This window comes from Sphaeramia orbicularis, chromosome 20, assembly GCF_902148855.1.
Source record: "Sphaeramia orbicularis chromosome 20, fSphaOr1.1, whole genome shotgun sequence".
NCBI lineage: Eukaryota > Metazoa > Chordata > Actinopteri > Kurtiformes > Apogonidae > Sphaeramia > Sphaeramia orbicularis.
Window position 1 is genome coordinate 23,564,391 of NC_043976.1, and position 25,072 is coordinate 23,589,462.

The 25,072-nt window shown below is 39.1% G+C and overlaps 1 protein-coding gene across 1 annotated transcript in view; it reads right to left on the bottom strand.

Moving 5' to 3' along the window:
• Positions 1-503: 503 nt before the first annotated feature.
• relch (RAB11 binding and LisH domain, coiled-coil and HEAT repeat containing) overlaps positions 504-25,072 on the bottom strand; it is a 32,331-nt gene continuing 7,762 nt past the window's right edge. The window contains 41 exon segments of the mRNA XM_030122718.1: positions 504-1,726; positions 1,729-1,785; positions 3,038-3,107; positions 3,728-3,816; positions 5,995-6,001; positions 6,377-6,426; positions 6,429-6,485; positions 6,588-6,605; positions 6,608-6,727; positions 6,824-6,885; positions 8,933-9,015; positions 10,551-10,650; positions 10,762-10,868; positions 11,216-11,267; positions 11,269-11,293; positions 11,829-11,877; positions 12,060-12,159; positions 12,161-12,181; positions 12,346-12,457; positions 12,460-12,518; positions 12,700-12,781; positions 12,784-12,829; positions 12,924-13,043; positions 13,045-13,090; positions 13,290-13,450; positions 13,633-13,643; positions 13,646-13,704; positions 14,440-14,530; positions 14,795-14,831; positions 14,833-14,907; positions 18,633-18,656; positions 19,657-19,752; positions 19,842-19,861; positions 19,864-19,913; positions 21,828-21,997; positions 22,105-22,237; positions 22,774-22,868; positions 23,321-23,514; positions 23,668-23,800; positions 23,943-23,998; positions 24,140-24,211. Of these exon segments, the coding sequence (XP_029978578.1) occupies positions 1,665-1,726; positions 1,729-1,785; positions 3,038-3,107; positions 3,728-3,816; positions 5,995-6,001; positions 6,377-6,426; positions 6,429-6,485; positions 6,588-6,605; positions 6,608-6,727; positions 6,824-6,885; positions 8,933-9,015; positions 10,551-10,650; positions 10,762-10,868; positions 11,216-11,267; positions 11,269-11,293; positions 11,829-11,877; positions 12,060-12,159; positions 12,161-12,181; positions 12,346-12,457; positions 12,460-12,518; positions 12,700-12,781; positions 12,784-12,829; positions 12,924-13,043; positions 13,045-13,090; positions 13,290-13,450; positions 13,633-13,643; positions 13,646-13,704; positions 14,440-14,530; positions 14,795-14,831; positions 14,833-14,907; positions 18,633-18,656; positions 19,657-19,752; positions 19,842-19,861; positions 19,864-19,913; positions 21,828-21,997; positions 22,105-22,237; positions 22,774-22,868; positions 23,321-23,514; positions 23,668-23,800; positions 23,943-23,998; positions 24,140-24,211 (3,071 nt within the window). The 3' untranslated portion in view covers positions 504-1,664.

The following is a 25,072-nucleotide window of genomic DNA, read 5'->3' on the forward strand; positions in this document are numbered from 1 at the left end:
TTTATCAAAGGGTGTTCACTTGTGTAATCCTCCACCATTAACAAGTGCAGCTCTGTGAGACCGCTGACCCATTTCCATTTACCACACAAATCAGTGTACTGGATTCCACTTGGGGTCAGAGATGGTTTACAGTCTAGTTAGAGGAGTTTGTGGCTCTGAAAATCACAAAGTTTAATAGTTTAGCATGTTTCTAAGTCTTAATAGTCTGGGTGATAGTGTGATCTTCTTGGCTCAGATCATTCATTTAGTATTTAGGATAGGTTAGTGGGAATGCCCCGTACATGGACTTTGGTTGGTTGTAGTACACAGACAATAGACCACATCAAGTGGTAGATCTGAGGGGCGGGATTAGCAAGAGTGTGGTGTTTGTCTGTGAAATGGCTTTATTTTATTGCCTTAAACACCTGCCGACACTTTGAACCGTATCCAAACCCAGCGCGCTTTTTCCATTTATCACATCAGTCTAAGAACCTGCAGAAATTCAATAAATCCTCCAGAGAACAGATTAAAGTACACAACTCATCTCCATCTTTATTACACATGACACCAATTTCAAATATACATGATGAGTACCATTCTCCTCAGTTCAGTGTATATACAGTTATTTACCGTTTCTCGTAAGGCATATCCAAAAAGTAACAGAAGAAAAAACCCAAAACCCACTTTAGAAAAAAAAAGGTACAAGTATCAGAGACACTGCAACACAGAGAGACAAGATGCAACAGAGAGGGAATAATTAGGTCATGTTCTCTTCAGCTTTCACATTGATAAACAGATAAACAAAAAAAAATTTCCATTAACAGGATGATAATCTTCATAATGTATAAGACTCTGAAACAAAACAAAACATATATATACAGGAACAAAATAGTAAAGTGAAGTGCAAATTCTTTGGAAGTTAAAGTATGTTTTTCTTCATTAAGACATAATAAGTTATAAATAGAAGCTATCACAACCAAAACCAGTCAGACAGAAATCAAGGCAAGACGGTACTTTTATAGCTTCAAGTAGGCGATACATCTGAGCCGTACAGACACACTGTACAGAGGCTTTTTAACAGACTGACAGTCGTTCTGTTGTCTTTCAGTATGAATGTCACATACCAAATGCCATAGCAACAGAACCCTTCCCTCTAAAATAGCCCCAATTAAAAAAAAAGAAAAAAAGAAAATGAAATCCACTAGACCTTGCATGTTTCTTGATTCAAGTGAAAATCCTCTGAAACAAGAAGTACTGCACTGAGAATTAAATGAAATCCATCGATACTTTTGACCCAGAGACATATCGACAGTCCCTTGTTATCATTAAGGGTGAATCTCAATACTGTTCAGAACCTACCGCTGTCAACCCGCACTCTGAAACGACAATGTTAACAACACTACTCCGTTAAGGAAAACCCTATTCCCTGACAGCACTGTTCTCCTTGATTAAGATTAACGAGAGAAAATGAGCACAGGTAAGAACCCCAGCTTTAACTGCAAAAAAAATCATTACTGTTCACCTTTTAATTTCAGCAAACCCTCTGCTCTAAAAACCGAAAAAACAAAACACCGCGGGCTCTTCTACTTTTAAGATCAGCCAATAGTGTTTCCAGTTAAATGAAAATCTTGTCAGGACAGCGGGGGTTGTCAGTTAGGTGTAACGGTCAGTCAGTGTTGTAATAATCACTTCTTTCTCTGGAAGACGTTGGCAAGCATCGCGCCAGAGGTGGTTAGTTGACCCATCTACTAAGGAACTTGGTCTGGGCATCTTCTCCCACCAAACTGGATGCAATGGACATCGATCTGTGAAAAAAAGCGAAATGAAATGATGGTGCACACAAAAGCAGTTTACACAATCCTACAATTTCTGCTGATGAGCGTGTCAGCCTTTACTCCACTTCTTTAGAAAGGAAATGCTGTTTGCCTGTTCTGACTTTTACAGTCTAACGGCTCCATCAGTTCCTCTTTTATGGAGGTGGATTCAGACTGAAACAGCAGAGAAGTTACAGGTTTCTACAAAGCTGCTGCATTCTTCAAAACAACAAATATATATATATATATATATGATATATATATATATATATATATATATATATATATATATATATATATATATGTATGGTAATTTTATGAATTTAGTTAATTGTTTACTGAATTTTATCACAAGGACTCCAGATTTTAACATAGAACTAAAGAATGTACAGACCACAACACTTTCAATGAGCTCATATTTCTGTACTTATAGTGTTTTATTCATAATAATCCATTTTTAAATGGGAATGTAAAAATGTTCCGCAATAATTTCCTAAGACCCCTCCCTGAACCCTGAATGGTTTGGAAAATTTAGTAGTCTGGAATATGGAAGCTTTACAAGACTTCAATGATACATCGAGACTACAGAGAAATACCAGAGGCATTTCGCTACAGTAAAATTAATCCAGTATCTCAAAATGCTCTCAGAGAAAAACAAATGTGCATTTTTCGAGGGCAAAACTTCTTAAAGCTACAAAAGATCAAAGTTATTACCATAAAGTTTAAGAAAGACAGACCAAAATGAAAGAGAGACGAAAATGTCTCGGCACAAGCAAAGAAATTTTAACTGAGGATTGTGGGCGAACACACCCAAAACTGAGCTTATGTGCATAAAAATACAGACATACATTCAACCCTCTACTCTTTTTAATGAGCCCGAAACACATGTTAACAAGATGGGGGAAGCATCCACTACATGGCCGGTGTCCCAGCTCTCCCAGATCTCTAAGCGTTACCAAAACAACTCCACTCATTTTACTCCTATTTCTGTGAAGATAACCACATAATGAGTGTGGTCTCAACACTCGTGCATGCTCTTCCCTCCCCTGGGGAACAAACCCACAAGATGGACCCGGTCCCGATTCTGTTAAGTGACCCCTCACAGTAGGGCCGATGTCTTCTCTTTAGTTTTTTTTTCCACTAGCTGCCACTTTAAAGCCAGTGGTTGTTGTTCTCCTGGCTGAAATATAACCCAGATTTCATGAATCATTCCAGAATAAGTCGTGGAGTGTGTTTGTGCTCACCCTGTGCATCTCCCATTCCTCTGTTTTCCACCTTGATTTCACACTCTTTGACCATAGAACTCAGAATGACCTAGGAAGAAAGAATATAAAAATAAACCTTTTAGACACAACATTTTTTGTAACACGAGTGAATCTTATGATTAGAGCAGAGTACAGTTTAGTACGGTACAAAAAAAGGAGTCTATCTCAAATAGAACAGGATTTATCTGTTCTAATGCATAAAATGTCTGGAATAAGACCCTAACGTGCTGAGTTTGGAGAAGAATTTCTGACTTAATTTAACATACATAGACTAGACAGACAGAGTGGATGTGTATTAGTGGAAAAGGGGCAGCTGATGGTTAGTCACCTTGGGAAAATGTTCACATGAAATGAATCCCGTGAGATTCTGGGACACAAATAAATACGGCAGAGGTGCGTATAAGTGTGTCTCAGGGCTTGTGCGCCCAGAGGTGCAAACACAAATTCACGCTTAAGAGTCCACACCGTCTGTCTGAGCTGAAGAGTCAGCCTGTCTATCTTTACCAATACGGTAGAAGATCTGTTACGGGTGACACAGACAGGCTGACTTATCATTGTGGGAACACTTGATAAGATAATATCCAGTTAGCGTGTGTTGCATTTAAAGTGTCACTGTCAAATATGTGCATGAAATTCCTTGTGTGAACAAATATGTCTGCGCCTCCAAACCTCGTGGTCGGGAGAGAGCTGCTCCATGTCAGCCCGGAGACACCTGAGGCCAGGCAGGAAGTGGTTGACCATCACCTCCTCAGAAATGACTGCGTGAAAAGTTAAGGACTGGATCAACAATAAATAACTAGTAACAGTGCACACTATGTCATTTCTTCTGTTACATATGCTGGTCTCTCAATCAAAACAATAAACAAGTGTGCCAGGCACAACAAACCCCTCCCTCACATATATTGTAGCTATTTGGGCATCGATCCCGCTGATGTCATCATGTTTATGCATGTGCTGATGTCAGCATATCAGTTGCCTCTATATATGTGCCAAGATTTAAGTAAATTGAAACAAATTGATGTTTTTATAGACATGTGAAATTTCACCAATTATAGTAAATGGGAGACCAAAAAAGATTTTGAAAATTCCAAAAAAAATTTAAACTTTGACCTACTTTTCCCAAAATGTAATGCCATCTATTCTGGGTCGCTGGCAATCTATAAACCAAATTGGTATTAATTCACCAATAGTTTTGGTGCGAGAGTGTTAACAAACAATCAAACAAAGAAACATACAAACCAAACCAAAATTGGGGTAAAAAGGTGTACTAGAGGATGATGTGACGTAGCAGGGCATCATGGGAGCTGTCTCCCCCACCACTGTCAATGAAATGTCTATCAGCCTGGCGTGACTCAGGCAGATGAGATAATGTCATGAATTAAGCATTTAACATTACTAAAGGAGTTATGACATCACTGACAGGCAGCAAAGCTTTAACGGCGAATTAGTGTTCCATGAAAAAGTATACGTGGAAGTGTTTCAGTAAAAATAACACGTCTTATAATCATTATCACAGTGGAGTTCTGTCAAAACTACATCAAAGGTTTTCTAGAATATCAGATAGGATGAGTTTACTTTGGAAATATCAAAGAAGTCTGTCAATAAGCAGACGCACCGCTCCACCGATACTGAGTTTGATCTAAGTTTAGGTGGGTACCAGATTTCTTCTTTTTTTTTTTCAAATGCACATATAAGAATTGAACAAGACATGCAAAAAGAAACACTAAACAATTAAGCAGCAGACATGTAAAACAGCTAAATACGACTGACGAGAAGCATTACGCCAACACATTACATATCCTATTCACATTAACATAAATTCGACAACACATACCAAATAAGATGAGACATAACACAGGAGGGGATATACAACACAGTATCATTACAAATAAAGTTCATCATTTTCGTATTATATAACATGTTTGACCTGTAACGAGGAAACTATTCCAGAATATCTTAGTCAGGCTCATTTAGACATTGCCAAGAGCAATCATGCATGCAGAAACACTCGTACTAACATGACCCCAATTCATACCAGATCATATTCATCACTAATCATGTCAGCAGAACTTTCTATACCAATTCTTATTGCCTGTACCTGAATTCTGAATCATACACCATATTTCTGAGTCTCCCGTGAAACTTATACTAGTGATGTGCAAACTTAAAGCAGCTCATATTGTACAAATGGATGTTCAGGATTCAGAAGAATAAACTAGAAAAGACTTGCATCTTCAGTTGTGCTTTTTTTAGTAAGGGCGGTAGACGAGATGTCATTGTAACTTCTTTTGTGGCAAAAGATGCAGAGCACAAACTCTGTCTCTATTTTTTTAAAACTCTCATGCAGTTTTCCATTAAATCCATGACTGCATGTGTTCTGCCACCTGTCACAGTCGGTGGACTATATGAAGCACAGGGTGAACACAAATCCAATATTTTAGTGATGGGAATGTGCAGTTTCAAAGCCTGTCACACTGATTACAAGCGAATGAGTGCAGTGGGAGGTAAAGCCTCTGAGGTTAGGGCTATACCTCCTGGACACTACTGCACTGTGAAATCACAGCCTGACAAAGATCCACAGGAATGAACCTCGGACCAGCTGTCCTGTATGTGTGTGTGTGTGTTAGACCTGGGTGTGGTGGAGTCAACAGAGTAGAGGCAAGAGGAAAATGTGTGAGAAGAGAGAATAGTACTAAGGGAAAGAAACACAGAAGAGGAAAGCACCAGAGGAGAGGTAATGTAAACGTAGAACCTATGCTGGGAACTGTAACCTTGGATTGAAGCTGATGTTCACTTTCTTTGCTCCTCTCACGGTCTTTTCTTTCTCTCTCATCCTTTCCTTTGCCTAACCAACCCTGTAATTACCTCTAGCCCCAAAATGGAGACAGCTTATTTTTCCTTTCTCCTCTTGCCAATGACAGACGAACTTTGCCAACACACACACTGCACCACACACTCAGGCGGCAGGGCCAGGCGACGTACCACAGAGATACACTCAGGATCATATCTGACCGGAGCAGCGAGCATTTGACTGGCAATTCTACTTGCCACTGACTCACTGTTACGACAACTAAATCTGAGCAGAAGCCAGCCTTGACACAGACTTCTAGTAAATGCTTTGGAAATACATACAAAACTATGAGCTGACTTCTCGGAAAACAGCACAAGTGCCATGAGGTTTTCAAAATGCTATCAGTAATGTCCATGGAAGGTGCCAAGAATATGAATGAAAGTCCTCCTACAGAAGGTAAACCCAGGTGACCAGCATTTATGTACCATCACAGACCAGTATGTTAGCCCTTAGAAGGATACAGCAGCAGAGAGGGCGCTGTAGGCCTCAAACAGCTGTGTTGCGATGTCGATCCTCTGCTTTCCACCGTCTGGCTGTTGTTAGCCAATGCCAGCTTGTGAAGGTGTGGCAGCACGACTACAGGGAAATACAGGTAAAGTGTTAACGCAGACAAGGCACAAAACAAATAGCAAAAGAAAGACGAGATTAGATTAAAAGAAAGAAAAGTTTTTTGCATACACTCATCTCTAAAGCGTGCTCTGCATTAGGTCCGACCCTCCCAAATGTCCTAATAATCTCCATGTGCAAAGAGTGCTGATCCTGGTACTGAGGGTCTTCCAGAAACGATGCCAGCTGCATTTTTACACGCTCTAGTAGCTAACACACAAAGGAAAACACAACAAATATATATACATACTTCACTGCCTGTGAAGTTATTCACTAAATAGAAAACTTTTACATGATCTACTCACCTCTTTTTTGCGTGACAGTCTCCATAATGGTTCCAAACGCGGGAATAGTGGATATCCTCACTGAGCTAAAAACAGCAGGAAAGCAAAAAATGGTTGACAGTCCAAGACAAACTCTGCATACAATTCTGCTGGCTCCTTTAGTGCGCCTCTAATACTGTGTTTTTAGAATTTAACATGACAGAGTCTTGTATTAACCCCAATGATACAAGAAGATGAGTTGGCTTCTACATTAAAATCATCATATGTGAAGCATCAATCTGGATTTATAAGGTCTTGGTTTTTCAAATAATGGTCCTAACTAACCTAACGTTCGCTTTACACTTTTTTTCTATTATAATGCCTTCTAAGCATTTATGAAACAAAAATGGTCCAGCTTTTGTTTGAATATAATGAATGTTAAAAATTACACATAAAAGCCAATCAGAACAATTCTTTTAATTAGTTTTTGTCTCGGTACTCATACCAGATTTATTTTGAATGGCGAAGTCAATAAAATGTTTAATGCCCTGCTATAAACTATAAAAAACACACCTGTTTCTTTTAAAGGGGGCATTTAATTTCCACATTTGTTAATATTTAGGGCACAACAAGTCTGAAGTAACAGTAAACATAATAAAATATAATGTAGATATCTGGCATTAATCAATAATTACTTTGATATGCACGAAGTATCAATAATGGGTGATGTTAGACAATGATTGCACTGTCAGTAGAAGCAGAACACACATGGACCTCCTTGGAAAATTACACTCAAAGATAATAAACATGATAATGTTAATAATTCTCACTCTTTTATGTCTCCTTTAGACACAACAAATACAGAGTGCCAACATTCTGTACAGGCTACAATGTAAGTGGGTTCAGCTGTGTACCAACTAATATGTGTTTTCCTAGAGAGAATGACGCAATGACATGGGTTGCATTCATACAGTGTTTACCACAATCTTCTTTTCATCTTTTTGTGGGATTTCTCATTCAAACCTTGGAAGACTTCCACTTATATTGTAAGAATGCCAAATGTGTGCCATAGGAGTGAATAAGATTTTGTATTTAGCCAAACTTAAAATGTTTAGTCTGTGATAAGAAGATCCTACATAAAGAAAGTGACTTCAGTAATTTACTTCCTTTTGCAGTGAGATTTGGGTTGGTTAAAGGAGTGATTAGGTAAAGAAGGCACCGCTTCTTACTGTAAGGATGCAGCCCACAACATGAAAATATTTACAGAGAGGTTTTCTTGTGTTGGATGACTCACAATTCAGGCCCACTGCACAGAGTTATAAGGGCCGGAGCCGCCCGGCGATCTACTAATGCTTCACTCATGCCTCGGAGAACCAACTGCAAACCCACCACACAGCAGGATGAGAGAGAGGAGGAAGAGGCGGGGTGGGAGGAGGCAGAGACAGACAAAGAGGGAGGTATGTAGAAGGGGAGGGGACGTGAAAGATAGATAGAAGATAGAAGGGATTATATAGAAGAGAAAGAAAGAAAAATATAGGGAGAAGAGTTTTGGAGAAAGACGGGGTAAAGATAACCAACCACTAGCTGATGGATCAGTCAGGAGGAGGGGCCCTGCTTCAACAGAGTGGGGTGGGGAGGAAGAAGGGGAAGGGATGGGAAACAGACGAGCATGCTGGGAATGTGCGTTACTGGAATGCCCGCAATGTGCATGCACAAATCTGCCAGAGGACCCAACAAGAGTGAGCACTTATTAGTCTTGGAGACCGATGGTGCAATGAGAGCTGGCATGGATTAGTGTTGCAGACAGATGATGCGGACATGCATGGTGTTAGTGTTAATGGTGGTTATGCTGATGAAACACACACTGGCCCAGCCTAAACCTAAACAGGAGCATCTCCAAACAATCACTGAATCGCCAGTTAGGGCTGTAATAGTGGTAGACACAGAGAAATCAGAGAATACTCGGAAGTGTAAATCAAATCTGATCATAAAATAGTGGGTTTTGATGGGTAGCGATATTGTCTGAAGTGTTTGTTTTGCACTACATTTGCTCCTGGCAAGCGAAGACATGTTTCAGGGTGTTCTCAGTCAGGCAGCAAAGAGAAGGGGGGAGAGAGACGCGGCACGGTTTATTGTTGTTGTTGTTCCACTTACATTTCAGGGTCGGAGGACAGTGTGATGAGAGCCGGCACCACTCTCTGAGCTACCAGCGTCTCATTCACCCCCTTCACCAGCAGCTGATCGGATTGGACAGAGCCAGCCGTGATGTCACAGAGGTAGGCGGGGCATTTGGACAAGAGCGAGCAACACCGCCAATAGATAGAGAGAAAAGAAAAAAAAAAAAGCAAGAACAGAAAGGGGAGGGAAAAAGAAAAACAAACACAAAAACATAGGAAGAAAGTGATATACAATGACAAGGAACCATAGCTGCAAGGCACGGAACGGCACTGCATGTATCAAGCAAGTGTACACACACACACGTTCACACACACACACACACACACACACGTCTCACACACACACAACACACATGCACACGCAAGTATGCAGAAGAAATGGCAACATAGCTTAATTGCACAAATACCGTTACATAAGGTGAGCATAAGCTATGGTCTCTTTCCGCAGACTCCAGGTCAGATTATTATTTTATCCCCTTTATATTGATTTATATAGTTGATATTACATTAATCTGATCTGGGACCTGAGGTAGAGAACCACTTTTCAACCCACAGTTTTGACAATGGTGGACAGCTATACACTATGGAATGGTGACAGTGAGGTGTGCTGGGGAAGGGCAAGTACTTCACAGTAAAGGAACAGGGGGGGGGGGGGGGGGGGGGGGGGCAAGGGGTACATGACTATAGCCTTCCACTCCTCCTCCCCAGGTTTAGGTCAACAAAGGCCCAGTTCCACTGCTATACCTAGATCCTCATGTTGCACTTGACCTTACAGTGTGCACAGATCTAAAACTCTGGGAGATGTGATTCATTACGGCCATTTGCCTCTGCCCACAGGCCAGAAGGTTTGTCTTGGGAACCTGGCTCCGAAATGCATACAATTGGTGGAATAAATTGCAAAGGAAGAAAATAACAGTATTAAATTTCCTCTAGACCTTAAGAATTGACAAAATAAAAAACTAGTTGTTGTAAGAAAACATTTCAGATTAAATTATACTTTCCAAAAATACTGAAAAGGAGCAGGCCATGAACTCTTTGATTAAACTTTTATGTTGTTGACTTAAACCCTTTTCTGACATGAAGCAGATATTTAGTAGTGACTTTTGAGACCAGTGCACGGTAAAAGATCTCACTTTAATTCTAAGAGGGTCTAGCCATACAGTTGGAACCAGTGGTGATAAGTGCTACAGGGGTAACAGGAGTCTTAACTTACATTTGTAAAACAGAGCAGCTCAACATTAAATGCATGTTAAACAGCAGCAACAGCAAGCAGAGCTAGCACATGTACAACAAATAGGTAAACATTAAATAATTTAAGTCTAATGTTTATAATTAACTATTTTATCTCAACAAACTGCACATCATTTCTTGTAGTATATACTGCCCATTTTAAAAGTCAAAAAAAGTATATCATGTCATCACAACACATAATACATAGATTTTATAGTGCTGTTTTGCTAATAAACACTGTTTTTTTGTTGCATCTAAAAGAAAAATTACACATTTAGATAGCATTTATCTAAGTTATATCCAAGAATTTCAGAAGTTTCTTTAATTAACTGAATAATTGTCTACGGTTGGTCTGTGTTTTGTACCTCAAACATCCGTGCAGCAGTACAACGAACCAGCGCCGACGTGTGGACTACACCATACCAGAGAACAGTCAGCAACAGTTCATGGTACACTGGGTTAGCACTGAAACACATGACATTTATGCGTCTGTAAGCTGACAAAGATAGCTTACAATTACAGATGTAATATGGTGAGACTTGGTCCAGTGCATGTGCTTGTGTGTACATTTCTTACCCCAGTTCTACAAATGAGGCCTTCAGGCTATCCAAAGGTGCATGGGACAAAGACAGGGTTGTCATGACATCCTCCAGAAAACCCACCAACAACTTACGATCCTCCTCCTGCACAGAAAAATGTTATAAAAAATTAAAAATTACACAACCCAGCTGTATAATTTGTGAAACAAGTGCAACACTTTTTCCCCCAACTTGAATTATGACAGAAAAATCCGTCTCAAAACATTTTGTTGGCCACAGTGTTTATGTGTAGTGGACTTCCCCTTGAGACACAAAACAGTCACCAAAAGTATTAATGTGGCTCACACTCAATATACTCTACCAAACAGGAAAGTACAGTGCAACAGTGATTAAATGGTGTTCTGTGAGTAAAGAAAATCCTAATAATTAATTGGTAAAAATATCTTCAGGCACAAAGTATTTATTACTCTGAAATAGACCTGTCAAGTTACCTGGTTATAACATGTCAGCACTCCAGTGGCATAGATGGGGACGGTGGCTTTGTAGAATACCATTTCCTGCTGAAGCATCTGACACAGGAATATCACAAGAAACAATTAAGAAGAAGGAAAAAGGGAAGGCATAAATACAGCTACAGCCACTAATACTTTTGACACTTTGCACATCTTTAAATGAAATGTAACAGGGTACACTTAGTCTTTTATACCATGCATTTGGTAATGAAATATGGCTGTAATGTGTCTCCAGCCCATAAAATTATTTTGGTTTAAGAGGAACTGACTAAAAAGGAAAGCAATTTAAGGTCATGATGATATAAACACAAAATTCGTCTCAATACCAAACACATTTCACAAAGGGCCACAATACCAAAACAAAATCTGTTGGCTGCCAGTTAAGGCCAAGCACCTCCTAAAACTTCAGAAACATGTCCGGAATTTTTTTTTTTTTTAAAAAAGGGGGAGTGGGAACACCCATAACTTGACTGCAAATAGCTTGTTTACTGCAACCGTGTCTACAACTGAGCTCCACCTATTGACAATTGCTGCAGAGACCAGAAAAAACTGTCATCTGATGTGCATGTCTGAGTGTAGTTTTGCATCTTACCAACATTCTCTTCAGATAGTCTGAGAATCTCTTGGAACTGTGGTTTAACCTGAGAAAAGTCAGGACCATAAAACTAACCACTGCATTTAAAAAATAGTATAACTTACTGTAAAAACGATAAAAATATACACGTGGGTTTTTTAAATAGATGGTTAGAAGGTAAGACAAAAAAATAATACAACTGATGCTTTGTAAACAGCTTACAAGCACTGTAAGGACGTTGGATTTTACCTTAGTGTTGGTAAAAATCTTGCCAAAGGTGCGGCAGAATCTCCAGAAGAAGCGAGAGAATTCATGGACGCATGTCGATGATTCACATTGATGCGACCCACATCTCTATTAGCTGAGGAAGGCTGGAAATAAAGCAGATGCACATTCAGTGATGTAGATACCATTATTCAGTAACACTATACATGTCATAATGCTAAAAACAAGACTGCTGTTGTGGAGCTCTCTGTGGGTGTGTGTGTGTGTGTGTGTGTGTGTGTGTGTGTGTGTGTGTTGGCATGTATCTTACAGCTGATTGACAACCCAAAGCAGGCTCTCCCAGCCAGTTGGTTCCTTCATGTTCAAGCTGGTGATCAAAAGGAGCAGCAGGGCACTCAACATCTCCCTGCTGCCTATGATGTTGCCACATCTTGGAGGGGTGAGGCTGGCCTGGGGAACCGGGTCACTAAGGAAACAGGGATAGAATAAAATTATATTTCCTTAAGAGACACAGCTAGAGAAAACATTCTGGCTCTCCCCTAAATTCATCCCTCTAACCCTGCATAGTATTTTGGGCAATCTAACATGAACTGTATTCTGCTGATGACCTGTGTGTGTACAGTGTGTGTATATCTGTAGTTGTTCTACCCTCTATTGCCGTATGTCTCCGTGGAGTTTGGCTCTGCTGGTGAAAGGTGCATTCTGTAGCACCACAGCAAACAGAGGAGGGATGAGAGACTGCAGGCTGACAGGAACACATGCAGCGTGTGTTCATCCAGACCGTGTTCTCCTTGCTGAACAACAAGTTCAGGTATCGGGTCATTTAGTGGAAAAAACACAAACAGCACAAACACAGCAGACGGAACAAGAGTGTGGGAGGGTTCTTACCATAAGTAGTTTCTCTATACGTGCTAGCAGAAGAGGGGATAAGTGCAGTGTGCAGAGTGCCTAGTCTGTGGTCCAGGCAGCAAAGGCAGGGATAAGAACCTGGTGGACTGCACTGACCACCCCGCTCTGATGGTTCCCCAAGTGACAGCAGCATCAGCTCGAAAACCCTGGGAGAAACCACACAGACAAGAAACAGGCATGAGGATTCACTAACAAGTTCATACAGAAACAGGACTGTCATCCCCTGAAGCTATTCAACTGTTTTCACAGTTACTGCAGTCTCACAAAAAAGGAGAATCATTGCAAAATCACAGGGTTTTAATTGCATCATTAACTGTAAGAACACTTAAAATACTTTTATGACACTCTCCCCTTCAAACACATACCTGAGAGTACTTGTCAGGGTCATCTATGTAACCCATGATAATACCCAAACTCTTGACTACAGCTTCTCTGACCATGTCAGCTTTATCCTCAGCGAGCATCTGCTGTAACATGGATAATACCAAGGAGCTACGGATCTCCTTCTGCAAAGAATGAAAAATAACAATACAGCAGAAAGAATTTATTCATACCCATCTACATTTATGAAATAAGTTGGGCGGGCAATCAAACTACTTCTTATTCCAGGAGAATAAAGACACAAAACTCTATTTTATACAGTTTGGACTTAGTCTTGTTTCATGTTGTGTATACAATCTGTTCTTACAGGCAGGTACGTGCTAAGGCTCCACAGGACTCTGCCACCAACAATCTTCTCTCTGGATATTGTGTGGTTAATCTGCGGAAGAGGAGAAAGACATTAGATGAGTGGAAGTGCTGAAAGGCAGAAAAGGCAGAAGTTGAAAGAAGGAAAAAGGCAGATGGGAGGGCAGCCACCGAGGAATGGAAACAACTCGTGTATCATCAACAAGCTGACCCTGTGGAAACCACAATTTGTCTTTCTAGGCAGATTCCTCAGCCTCCAAACCTCTGGCAGCTGTTGTTGCCATAGCAGCAGATCCTATTTACATAGATGTGTAAATGAGGTGATACAGGTGGCAATAAAAAACAATACTTTTCTCATATTTAGGTCTGGGACATGATAAAAACTATTTTCAGTTTGAGTTTGAGTTGAGTAGTCTAAACACACCTAAAACATCACTGAATGCTACGCTCACATAACGCTTGTTACTGTATTAACGTACAACAAAACATAAAACAAAAATGTCTTGTTAACTTCTACAATGTATCGTCAGGAATTTATTAGCAAAAATGAAAATGCAATTCCTAATTAAACAAATGTACTGGCATTATGTTTGCTTATTCATATAGCAGTATTGCAATATAGGTAGAGGTATAATATGTATGGTAATATTGTAACTTGCCGGTGAGGTTAAGGTTGTTATAGCCCAAAGGCTGGAGAAGTACCCGCTTTCAATTTGGTGCAGGTGTAAGCAAGCCTTTATTTGTATATAAAAAGAAATTAGTAACAGCCCATTCAGTAAGTGAACCACCTGCACTGTGTGTACTGTACCTGTTCCAGCACTGGGGAAGTAATTCAGCCTCGACACGAGGTTGGACCCACATGTCTTGCAATGCGACACATCCCGTCAAGATCATTTGTCGTTGAAAACACAAAAGAAAAACACATATGAGTAAACAATAAGCTGTATAACGCAGGCCTTTTCTGTTTAGTCTGACTAATCATTCAAATGTTTTGTCAAATTAGCTCCTTTTCTTTTGATGGTTGCATTCTATTTTTGCTGTTATGGATTTAATATGTCTCTTAACCATAGTACTGACATGTTAATCCACAGATAAGGCATCTCTGGTTTTCAAACTTGGCTTGAAAACACAGACAACTAAGTTACAGACAGAACTAACATACCTCTGCTCATCATCTGGTCTCTTGATTAGGTTAAAGAGGGATGTGAAGGAGCTGGTCTCGCTCTTTAGGCTCTGGGTGAAGGCAGGCGGTACATAAGATAAGTGGAATTAACTCCTGAAGGAGGAAGGCAGAAAGACAGAGAAAGTGACATCAGATTACTTTGATATGACAGATTGATGGCACAGTTACTACACAAAGGGAAAGGATGGTGGGTGACAATCAAGCAGGTCTGGGAATCGTCTATGATATCAGGAAACAGGAAAGGGAAGGCTGGGTTTATTAAGAGTTACAGGGAAAAAGAACCACAATGGGGCACGAGAGAAACTAACAGGAGCCTGTCAACCTCAGACTAATCATGAATTCATTACCTATGGTTGTTAAAGCTCAACATGTTCAACATTGGGCTCAGGTATACTGTGTTGCTACAGCCAGGTACAGAACCCTAAACAGTGCTTGCACACATCCAGACACAGCTGCATAATGACACGTACCTAATGACACATTTGTACTGAAATACAATGCTATCCCAGAGTTCAAAGAGAGTTCATGGACCTTCCAACCAGAGGAGAGAGCTCTCCTGCCCTTGATACAGGGCCTCAGTGGCCAAATTGTGGTCAGCCCTGCATTCCCACCACACACACCCAAATTAGAGAGTGCATACAGAGTTAAAAATATGTTTTTTTTTTCAACCAAACTATTTTTTTTCCAGAAGATATCATATTTTCCTGCCAAGTGCTGGACGAACCGAGCAAAACCCCAACTCTGGATGGACAGAAGGACCTGACAGAAAGAGACTTGGGTAAAGATAGGCTCCGATGAGTCACTCGCTCAATGCTGGACAAAGTCTCTGAAGTCAATGCCATGTGGCTACCTTTTCAAAAAAGTAAAAATATGACATTTGGTATCACAGGGATATTTTAAGTGGTTACATGACTAGCTCATATGGGTGAAATCAGTTCAAGCGTCAAATAATAGCAAAAACCTGTAAATTAGCAAGATATAGTCAAATTTAACTGTCACGTTCAATAAAATTCTGCCCTGTTTTCTGAAAATACTCACATAAATGCTCACATCTTGAGAAGAGACATATTTGGCATTTTAACAGCACTGGCTTCATAAATAAATAAATGAATTCATAAGAGCACACATCTAAAAAGCCAGATCCACACTGTGCCAGTTCTATTTCTGTTCTAATGCAGTTCTGTGCTAACTCACACTCCTTCAGGAGTTAAACATCTGACCAGTGCTGGGTAAACATTGTGGGCAGGTAGAGTGGACAGCACGACGCCAACACTCAGAGGGCAGGGGGTCTGATGCCTCCTTCAAAAAGCAGGACTCCTGCACTTTCCTGTCCAGGAACCACCATGTGGAAGGCCCTGCATCCACATGTTTGAAATTCTGGTTTTACAATAATATTTTAGCTTAACAATGGTATTTTACACACAATTGAACACTTTTTTGGCATGTCTTCACAACCAATGCTCAAATAAAGCACATACAAAACTGGTATTACATTAACAACAAAAAGGAACATAATGATTTTCCAGCCACAGTGACACATCACAAATAGAGTGATGAAGAAATAATTCTTGATAAGCATGGGTAAATATCAATAAATGTAGTAACAGCAAAACTATGCCTTTCATGAGTTTTTAATTAAATACAAAATACTGGTCAGGACCACAAAACATTTAGAGAAGGGACTAAAGGGATGAACAATCATAACATTTCAGGGTCCTGAGATTCAATACATTTGGCACAAAGTGTCAATGGTTTGGGTTGTGTTTCAGACATCTAGGATGAGTTCTGCAAGTTGAACCTTTGAACCTTAGTGCTAATCTTTTGCCCTGTAACAGTCCTGATAAAAAAGTGTCACTGTTCTTTGTCTTGCAAGGAGTTCGTTAAAGATCACAGTTATTTTGAGAAGTGAAAAAAAGGAAGTCAGTCACCAAGGTATATATTAACCTCCTTTAAGTGATACAGCTTTTTTAAAAGCAACTGCTTTATATTCTTTGGATATATACAATATCAATGCATAAGTTAAACAAAAATCTTTTTTTTTTCCCCAGTAGCAGAAATGAATAAACAAAAATGTATTATGCAGGAATGCAGTTACAATGAGCTACAGTCCAACACACTACAAGGAAAAAAACATACTGTGTAATGATTTACAGCGTAACTGTTTTAGTGATAAAATAGCCAGGTGGCAAGCAGAGTTCGATGCATCAGTGCACTGTTTCAGGTCAATCTCTTTTTGTTCTTAAGTTGGTGTCATGTTCAAACAAATGAAGGTGTGTCATGTGGTGGCTGAAAAGCGGGTCGCATGCCTGGTGCATCTAACGGACACTGTACAAAGTCCACACCACTCAGGTGAAACCTCTTGGACTCAATGTCCTACAGAATTTTGTTCTTTGCAGTCATCTGTCTTCAGTTTGTTTTCCTTCACTGCCAAAAGATTAAGTTCTCCATTTATAACTGACACTGGCCCTCTAAACTAACATAACCATGGAGATATGCAAATCAGCCAGAGTCAGAACTACTCCAACAGGACTTACCTCTTCCAAACCCTCCATTTGTTTTGATGACTTATCAAATTGCAACACTCTGTGCAAAATTAAGCGTATTGTATTCGCAGGCACATGAACACAGACAAAACTGCATGCAGACTGTTATGCACAGATGGAACACCTGTTCAAGTAACTTTGCATTAATGGTGGCAGAGAGGAATAGCTTGTTAATGCCATTATTCAGATCTCTCTTTACTACTGAGAGCATAGAAGGTTAAAGTTTAGAAACATCTTTAAGAGTTTGAGGGGAAGCTGATTTACATTTAGTTAACTGCCTGGAATCACAGCGCAGTGATATAAAGACACACACTTCTACTTACCATATGGAGATCATATGAATAAAGAAAAAATACTTGTATGTAGGTTGGCAAATCTTATCAGAATAATTGAAAAATTAGGAAAGGAAAAAGTAGGGTAATGGACATACAGTACATGATGACCTACCAAATGCTAAAACTGCATCCCTCAGGTCTCTACAGCACTTTAGCAAATAATTACTATACAGGGTGGGGAAGCAAAATTTACAATATTTTGAGGCAGGGGTTGAAAGACAGTGTATGACCAATTAGTTTATTGAAAGTCATCAGAATTTATTTGCCACAAGAAAATTTACATAATAGAAAATGTTTTTATTCTGTGTCCTCCTTCTTTCTCAATAACTGCCTTCACACGCTTCCTGAAACTTGCGCAAGTGTTCCTCAAATATTCGGGTGACAACTTCTCCCATTCTTCTTTAATAGTATCTTCCAGACTTTCTCGCAATAGTTTTGCTCATAGTCATTCTCTTCTTTACATTATAAACAGTCTTTATGGACACTCCAACTATTTTTGAAATCTCCTTTGGTGTGACGAGTGCATTCAGCAAATCACACACTCTTTGACGTTTGCTTTCCTGATTACTCATATGGGCAAAAGTTTCTGAAAGGTATGGATAATAGTGTTAAGTATGATTATGACATCAATATATGTTTGGTTTCAAAACAATTGACGTAGTGCCTGCTGAGAAAAAACAACTAAATGTTCACTGTAAATTTTGCTTCCCACCCTGTACATATGCTCTTTATAGCAAGCAAATAAAGACATTAAAATATAAGTATTCAACATATTAAAAGAAAGATACTGCTAATTGTACTTTTAAAAATCTGTACTTTTAAAAAGTCTGAGCCTAAGTGACAGCAGTTGTAGCTAATGGCAGCTTTGGCATAGTTTTGGTCATAGTTTTGGTCTACAGGTCAGGTAAGAACCATGCAGATGAGTGCGTGAAAGACTCACCTGGCAAAGAGGTGCAACCATTCTCTAGAAGAGAGGCATGCATGAGAGTGAGAGAATGAGTGAGAAGAATGAAAATAAACAAAAAAAAATCAGAGAAGGCAAAGGGACAGCAAACGTGAGTGTGGTCGACAAAACAGGAGAGCGGAAAGAATGATGGTAAAAACAAACGGTATCGTAGAAGAAGGTGAAATTCCCAAATAATAGATAGACACAAGTCAGCTGGGTATTTGCAGGTTACACATGTTACTGTTGGTCTTTTTTATGCTACAAATATATAGCTATTTATTCATACAACTTGCTGGCAGAAGGCATAGTCAATTCTGCAAATGGGCAAAAGAATAAAGGTGGTTAAGTGCAGCACTTTAAGTCTGAGATGTTGGTGCTTTTATTATAAACAAACTATAAATCATGTAAGTTACGCGACTGCCAAAGAACTGACAGCCTTTACACACATTGTAACACAGTGCTGTTTACAAAGCGTGCCATCAAGTTTGGGAATGCCTTGTGGCATAAACCAAAAGAAGGGTGGTGTTCTTTCAAAGCAAACAGTTAAATCTTTCACATTCACAACAGTGGATGGCGAAATGTATGAATCACCAACAGAAGAATCACCTTCAATATGTTTATCCCTGCTAAAGCTACAAAGAAAAAGTCTGTTTAAGATTAAAACATCCACTTTGTATCGGATTAGTGGGAAGTATGGCATCAGGGACAAGTATATTACAATTACTATTCAACTGTTATAGTCAAACATGGGAAATAATTCAGTTTTGTGACACATAACTCCTTGTCACACAAACACAAAGCCCATTTCTGACTAGTTTAATCTGTAAATACATTGTTTCAGTTGGGAAGTAAAGGTGAGTATACTTTCTGCCACTTTGCCTTGAATTTCACCCTGCTTGGCCCTGCTGCTGTGTGTGTATCTATTAGACCAGACAAGAAGCCTGTGGTTGTGACAATAATGAAGGAGGAACAGAAAAGAGAAAAGCAGGGGCAGGAGGAGCAGCAGATCAGGGTTTACCTCTCGTTTAGCAAGGAGGACATTGGGGACGATGTGCGGGAGACAGCGGCCCAGCATTAACATCACACTCTCCTCGCTGTCTGCAATGCGGGAAACCTGAAATTGGGCAGGACATGGTACTGCATACTGTTTGTTGTTGGAAATATGCTGGACAAACATCAGGGTGAAAGAAGGCATGTGCTGACCTCTGCTCCCAGACGGCTGTCGAGCACATTCTGCAGAAGGAAAGCAGGGCCTGCTGGAAGGCTGGGGGACAACTTCCTGTGTCACCGCAAAAATAAGACAGCAAAGACGGTAACCTTGGTATGCACAACCCAGTCTGAGATTTCCATCAAAACTAAATAACTGAAGGCGGGACTCTGCCACCCTGCCAAAGAGCACAGTGCCGCCATTCTACCAACAGCTGTTTATTCATTTAGTAACTACTTAAAATTAAGGAAAAACTGGTACAGATAAAGTTAATTAAAGTGATGATTGCAATAGTATGAGATTTTCCTGACATGAACACTGAGAAACATTAGGATTTTATGCTATTACTATACACCTCATTACACTATTATTATTATTACTGAGTGGTTACAATGACCTTAAAAGTAATGAAAAACAAGGGGTTGCATTTTAATGATTGAAACAGTTTTTAATCTAAGTATTAAATAGTTCCTGTTTTTTAAAACAAATAAAATAACCAACTTGTATCCAGCATTTGACGAAAAAAAAAAAAAAAAAAATTAACTAAGTGCACAGTTGTGGTTTTGGGAATGACATAAATGGATTCTTTGTTTAACACTTTCATGCATGGTGTTATTTAAGTTTCAGTTATACTATAATATAATATATAATATATAAACTGTAGTATTTGCAACAATTACTCCAAAGTAACTGCGCCAAAGTTAAAAAAAAAAAAAAGAATTACTCCATGGATAATTTCATTAATTGCTATTTTTTCTACATAATCAGATAAATGGTATTACCACTTATGTGTAACATCCATTTACATTTTAGATTTAGTTTTCCTAAACAAATCATATATAATCTTTATGGAGAAAAGATTTTGGACACTATGTTAAAAATATATTTCTTATTAAAGTCATATTCAAGCAAAGAGTCGACTAATATATTTATTTTACTCAAAAATAATCCAATTGGGCACATTATTTATTTGGGAGGAAAGATCCCACTCACTTGTATAATAATTCATACATGAAAGAGTTAATTGTGATGCATTTGTTAAAAAAAAGTCTTTGTAATGTATATAATACTTTTAATTGTTCTTTGGTCTACCTTAGAAACATGTGGAAATAAAAAAAAAACAAAAAAAAACAAAACAAAAAAAAAAACATTATTATTCCCAAACTTTTGGCCACAATTGTACTTCCTTTTGAACAACATATTTAAGTTGCATTTTTCTTTGAGTACAGTAGATAAGCAAATGCACACAATATCACTATCATGGTGAAAAAGCTAACTTCTGCAACTTCACTTAGGACAAACAATGCTATCAACTTAACAGCTGCTAATGACAGTTGCAGTATGTTGCAATTTAAGTTACACAACTGTGCGTAAGTAAGCAGGGAAAATATGAAACACTGCATCTTTTCAATGCATGATTCATGAGTTGGTAATGCACTTGATATTCTGCAGCATGGGTGGGATGGTGGTAAGAAATGTTTACATATGACCAAAAGTCAAAAGTTCTCAGTTCCCACTAGAACTTTCATCTGCTCTGAGGAGACGAGGCCACTGCCAAAACCTACATTTTCAGTCAGAAGGACAGAATAAGAGCACTGTATTATCCATTGAGGCTGTGTAGACTGATAAATACCTCCATCTAGTGACAACGTTTGGTTACTGCATCATGAAGATGTACCTTTTGTGTTCAATACACTGAAGAATCATATGAATAATAGAAGACATTTGACTTCTGCTGCTGTTTCTGTCTTTCCTTGAAGGGACTAAATAGTATATACACACTTCAATTTAACAGTATAAATGTGTTTATTACTTTTTATTATTATGCCTAGGGACTGCAGATGAAAAATTGTTATTTTCACTAATTCTGGCATATTTACATAGGTGTATTTTTTATACAACAATGTTCATAAATATGCATGGTCCCTATTAAATAAACCAATAAATAAAATAAAAATAAATACATTTTGTTGCTCTAAAACTTCTTCACTCACCTGTTCGGCTGATCAAACTGAACAGGAAGCCGACTCTTAAGCTTGTTGTGGGATTGTGAGTGGGGCTGTGATGTGTTCTGAGTAGAGGGGGAGTCAGGGTCATTTTCAGGCTCTGAAACACCCCGAATGTCCAGATACTGGCCATTATCTGTAGGTGGCTGAAACAACATCTAGATTTAGTCTCACGGGTTAAATATCTGATCCACATACCACATTAACAAATACCATAATTGAAGACGTTTCTCCTGTCTCTCTGATCACATACCATAGAGATGGGGTCAGTAGAGGAAGTGTTGCAGGAGGAGGAGGGGTTAGATGCATTCTGGGAGCTTAGGTCCAGAGATGGTCGGTCAGTTGGAGGTGGGGATGACACCGTCCGCTTTAGTGTCTGAATTTCACTGTGAGATTAAGGAAATGAGTTTGTCAGAAATTGCTACCTTTTTTTTTTTTTTAATTCAGAGATACTGAGTTAATAATCTATTATCAAACAGTAATGACCAAACAGATATGAATAACACAAAAACGTTTCTCCAATTTTTGGTAGACCAGATGTGTCTTAATGTAAATGATGCCTATAAAGTCCTCCACATGGAAGAAAAACATATTCTGAACTTAATCTTTCCATAGTGCTTCTTTGTTTATTTATTTCAAATATAACATTAAAACCAAACAACAAAAAGATTTATATATATAAAAAAAGAAAACATTCAAAAAGGAGCAGGGTGACTGGGGTGAGTGGGGTCCACCTCATGACCAAATTTGGTCACAGTTATGGTACTAATATACTGCAATGCTGCCATTTTTAGATTTTAATGGATGCTTCTTAGTTTGTCCCATTATATACATTGAATCTTCTTGCAATGACAGAGCTATGTGTGCATCATAACATACAATCACAAGACATATAAGGTAGCTGCAGTGTTGATTCACGAACCTCTGCAGCTTCTTAATCTGCTCAGCTAGGCTCTGCTTTTCATTGTTGAGGAGGCTGATCTGATACTCCAACTCTTGAACCACTTCTGTTTGTTGCTACGGAGGGAAAATAGAATATAGACACTTCTTAACCTCAAAAGCAGGTGCTCCACATTACAACAGTCTTCATGATCTGGTGATGTATCAGACATAATTGAAAGATGTGTTCCCTCTCATTTTATTTTCATTCATTTTTTCTGCAATGTCAAAGAAAAAGCGGCATTTAAGCTTTTCATCATCATACTTGTAGTAGTGTACACCACTATTTCACTATCTATAGCAATGTGTGAAAGCAATCGACCTTCACTGAAAAATGGCGGTGCCTTTTCATAAAGTTTCCGACTAGTACACAAATTAAAATCAAGCTACAAAAATTAGTTAAAGCAAGAGCAGCAGTGTGTCTATGGTAATGGATTAACCTGACCTGCCACTTTCTGTAAAACTCTTGAAAGATAAAACTCATAAAGAAAAATACAGTCTTGAATTACATAATACACATGCTTACAAACCTGTTGCAAAAGATCAGGCTTCTTTGGAGGATCTTGGGCAATGCAGTTTCCAGGGAGATCACCAAAATCCACTCCCACTGAAATGTCAACTGTGTCCCGAGGTGAAGGCAAGGGGGTACCGCAGTTTCTGTAGAGCTGTAATAGGTCTGGAGGTTTGGGGATGTTGAGACCAACATCATCCCACAACTCAAGTCCTGGAGAAAAATAAGAAACTAAGTAAGTAAAAGACAGTAAAAATTGTGGTGTCCTCCACATCGGACATGACTTAGGATGCCCAAAACTATGATCTTACATTTACAATCACTGTCATTGACATGAAAAGATCGGTATGTAAATGCAGGAGTAACGCAGCCAGAAAATCTTTACCTGATCATCATTTTCGTCAGAGAAGGTGATGGATGACAGTTTGTATTCATTTTTTAATAAATATTCATTCACAAGGAAGTTTAAGGCTCTTTTCTCCAGTGGGCGTATAGGCTCCTGAGGTAAAGAGGAAAGAGAAGCTGTGTAATGATTTACTCAGAGCACAGCAGTAATATTCTCACAGGAAACATATTTCATCTCTCATTTCACTTAGACAGAGGAGAGGAATTCACAAATCTTTACGTGAAAGTTCCCCCACCTGAATTTCAGGACTCGACTTGAAGTTTTTCCTCTCCTGAGAGGGCACTTCACTCTCTGAGAAAATGGAACAAATGTCAGATACCTTTGAAAAGATACATAGTTTTTCATCTAGAGTAATTCTCTCAGAAAAAAAAGAAAGTGAAAGCTGTAACAAAAGAGGGTTCAAGTGGAGAAGAAGTTAAAAGAACGCCACACCTGCTGCCTGAGTCAAGTTGGCGCGCAGAGCCTGAATGGTCTCCTTTGCTTTCCGTAGCTCAAACTCCAGCACTGGACAGGAAGTGACAACACACACACACACGCACACAGGAAGTGCATCCAACCAAAGACAAGGAACAAACAAATAAACAAAGATGGGCATGAAAAACAAACCAAATGAAATCACACAAAAGATTATAAGGGTCATAACACAAAACAACAAAAAAGGATGCATGCAAATCATGGGTCTAAGGAATGCATGCAGCAGAGGATCATGGTAAAGCTGGCAGGATGACGGTCTGTCAAGTGTGTGTAAGGCTTTGAGACACATCTCAATGGTAGGATTTCCTGCCCTCTTTTTCCTCCCAATAGCATTGATGTAACTGGCTGCCAAAACGGGAGCATAAAGTTACCTCAGTTGCTCCCTCTGTGCAAGAAATGCAATGCAGCTAAGGAGAGCAAATCTGACGTAGCCTGTATAACCTAGGAGCTGTCTGACAAAGGATTTTTCAGGCAAAAGTCTTACTAACAAGTTATATTAAATATTTGGTTTCAAGCCACTCAAAGGATAGCCATGACTCTGACTTTTATTTGATCTTTGTTATGAGGCCATCACACAATGAACAACGCAATCCAAACTTTAAAAAGACAACAACCAAAATGTCATTTGGCCATGGTTAAGCTACTGTTTTTATAAAACATCACAAGCTGTGCACACTTGGATGAACTTGTTAGTTTATGCACTGTCACTGTGTCACATTGAAAGTTGAAAAACTAAACTAACACTGAGTAACAAAAAAAATAACACACAAGATCTCAGACACGTTAGATAAAAAACACACGCAAAAGGTAAGAAGCAATGGAGCAGGAAAACTATGTTGCATTGTTGTGCACTATCAATCTGCCATCTGAGCTCACCCTGTGTAGAACCTT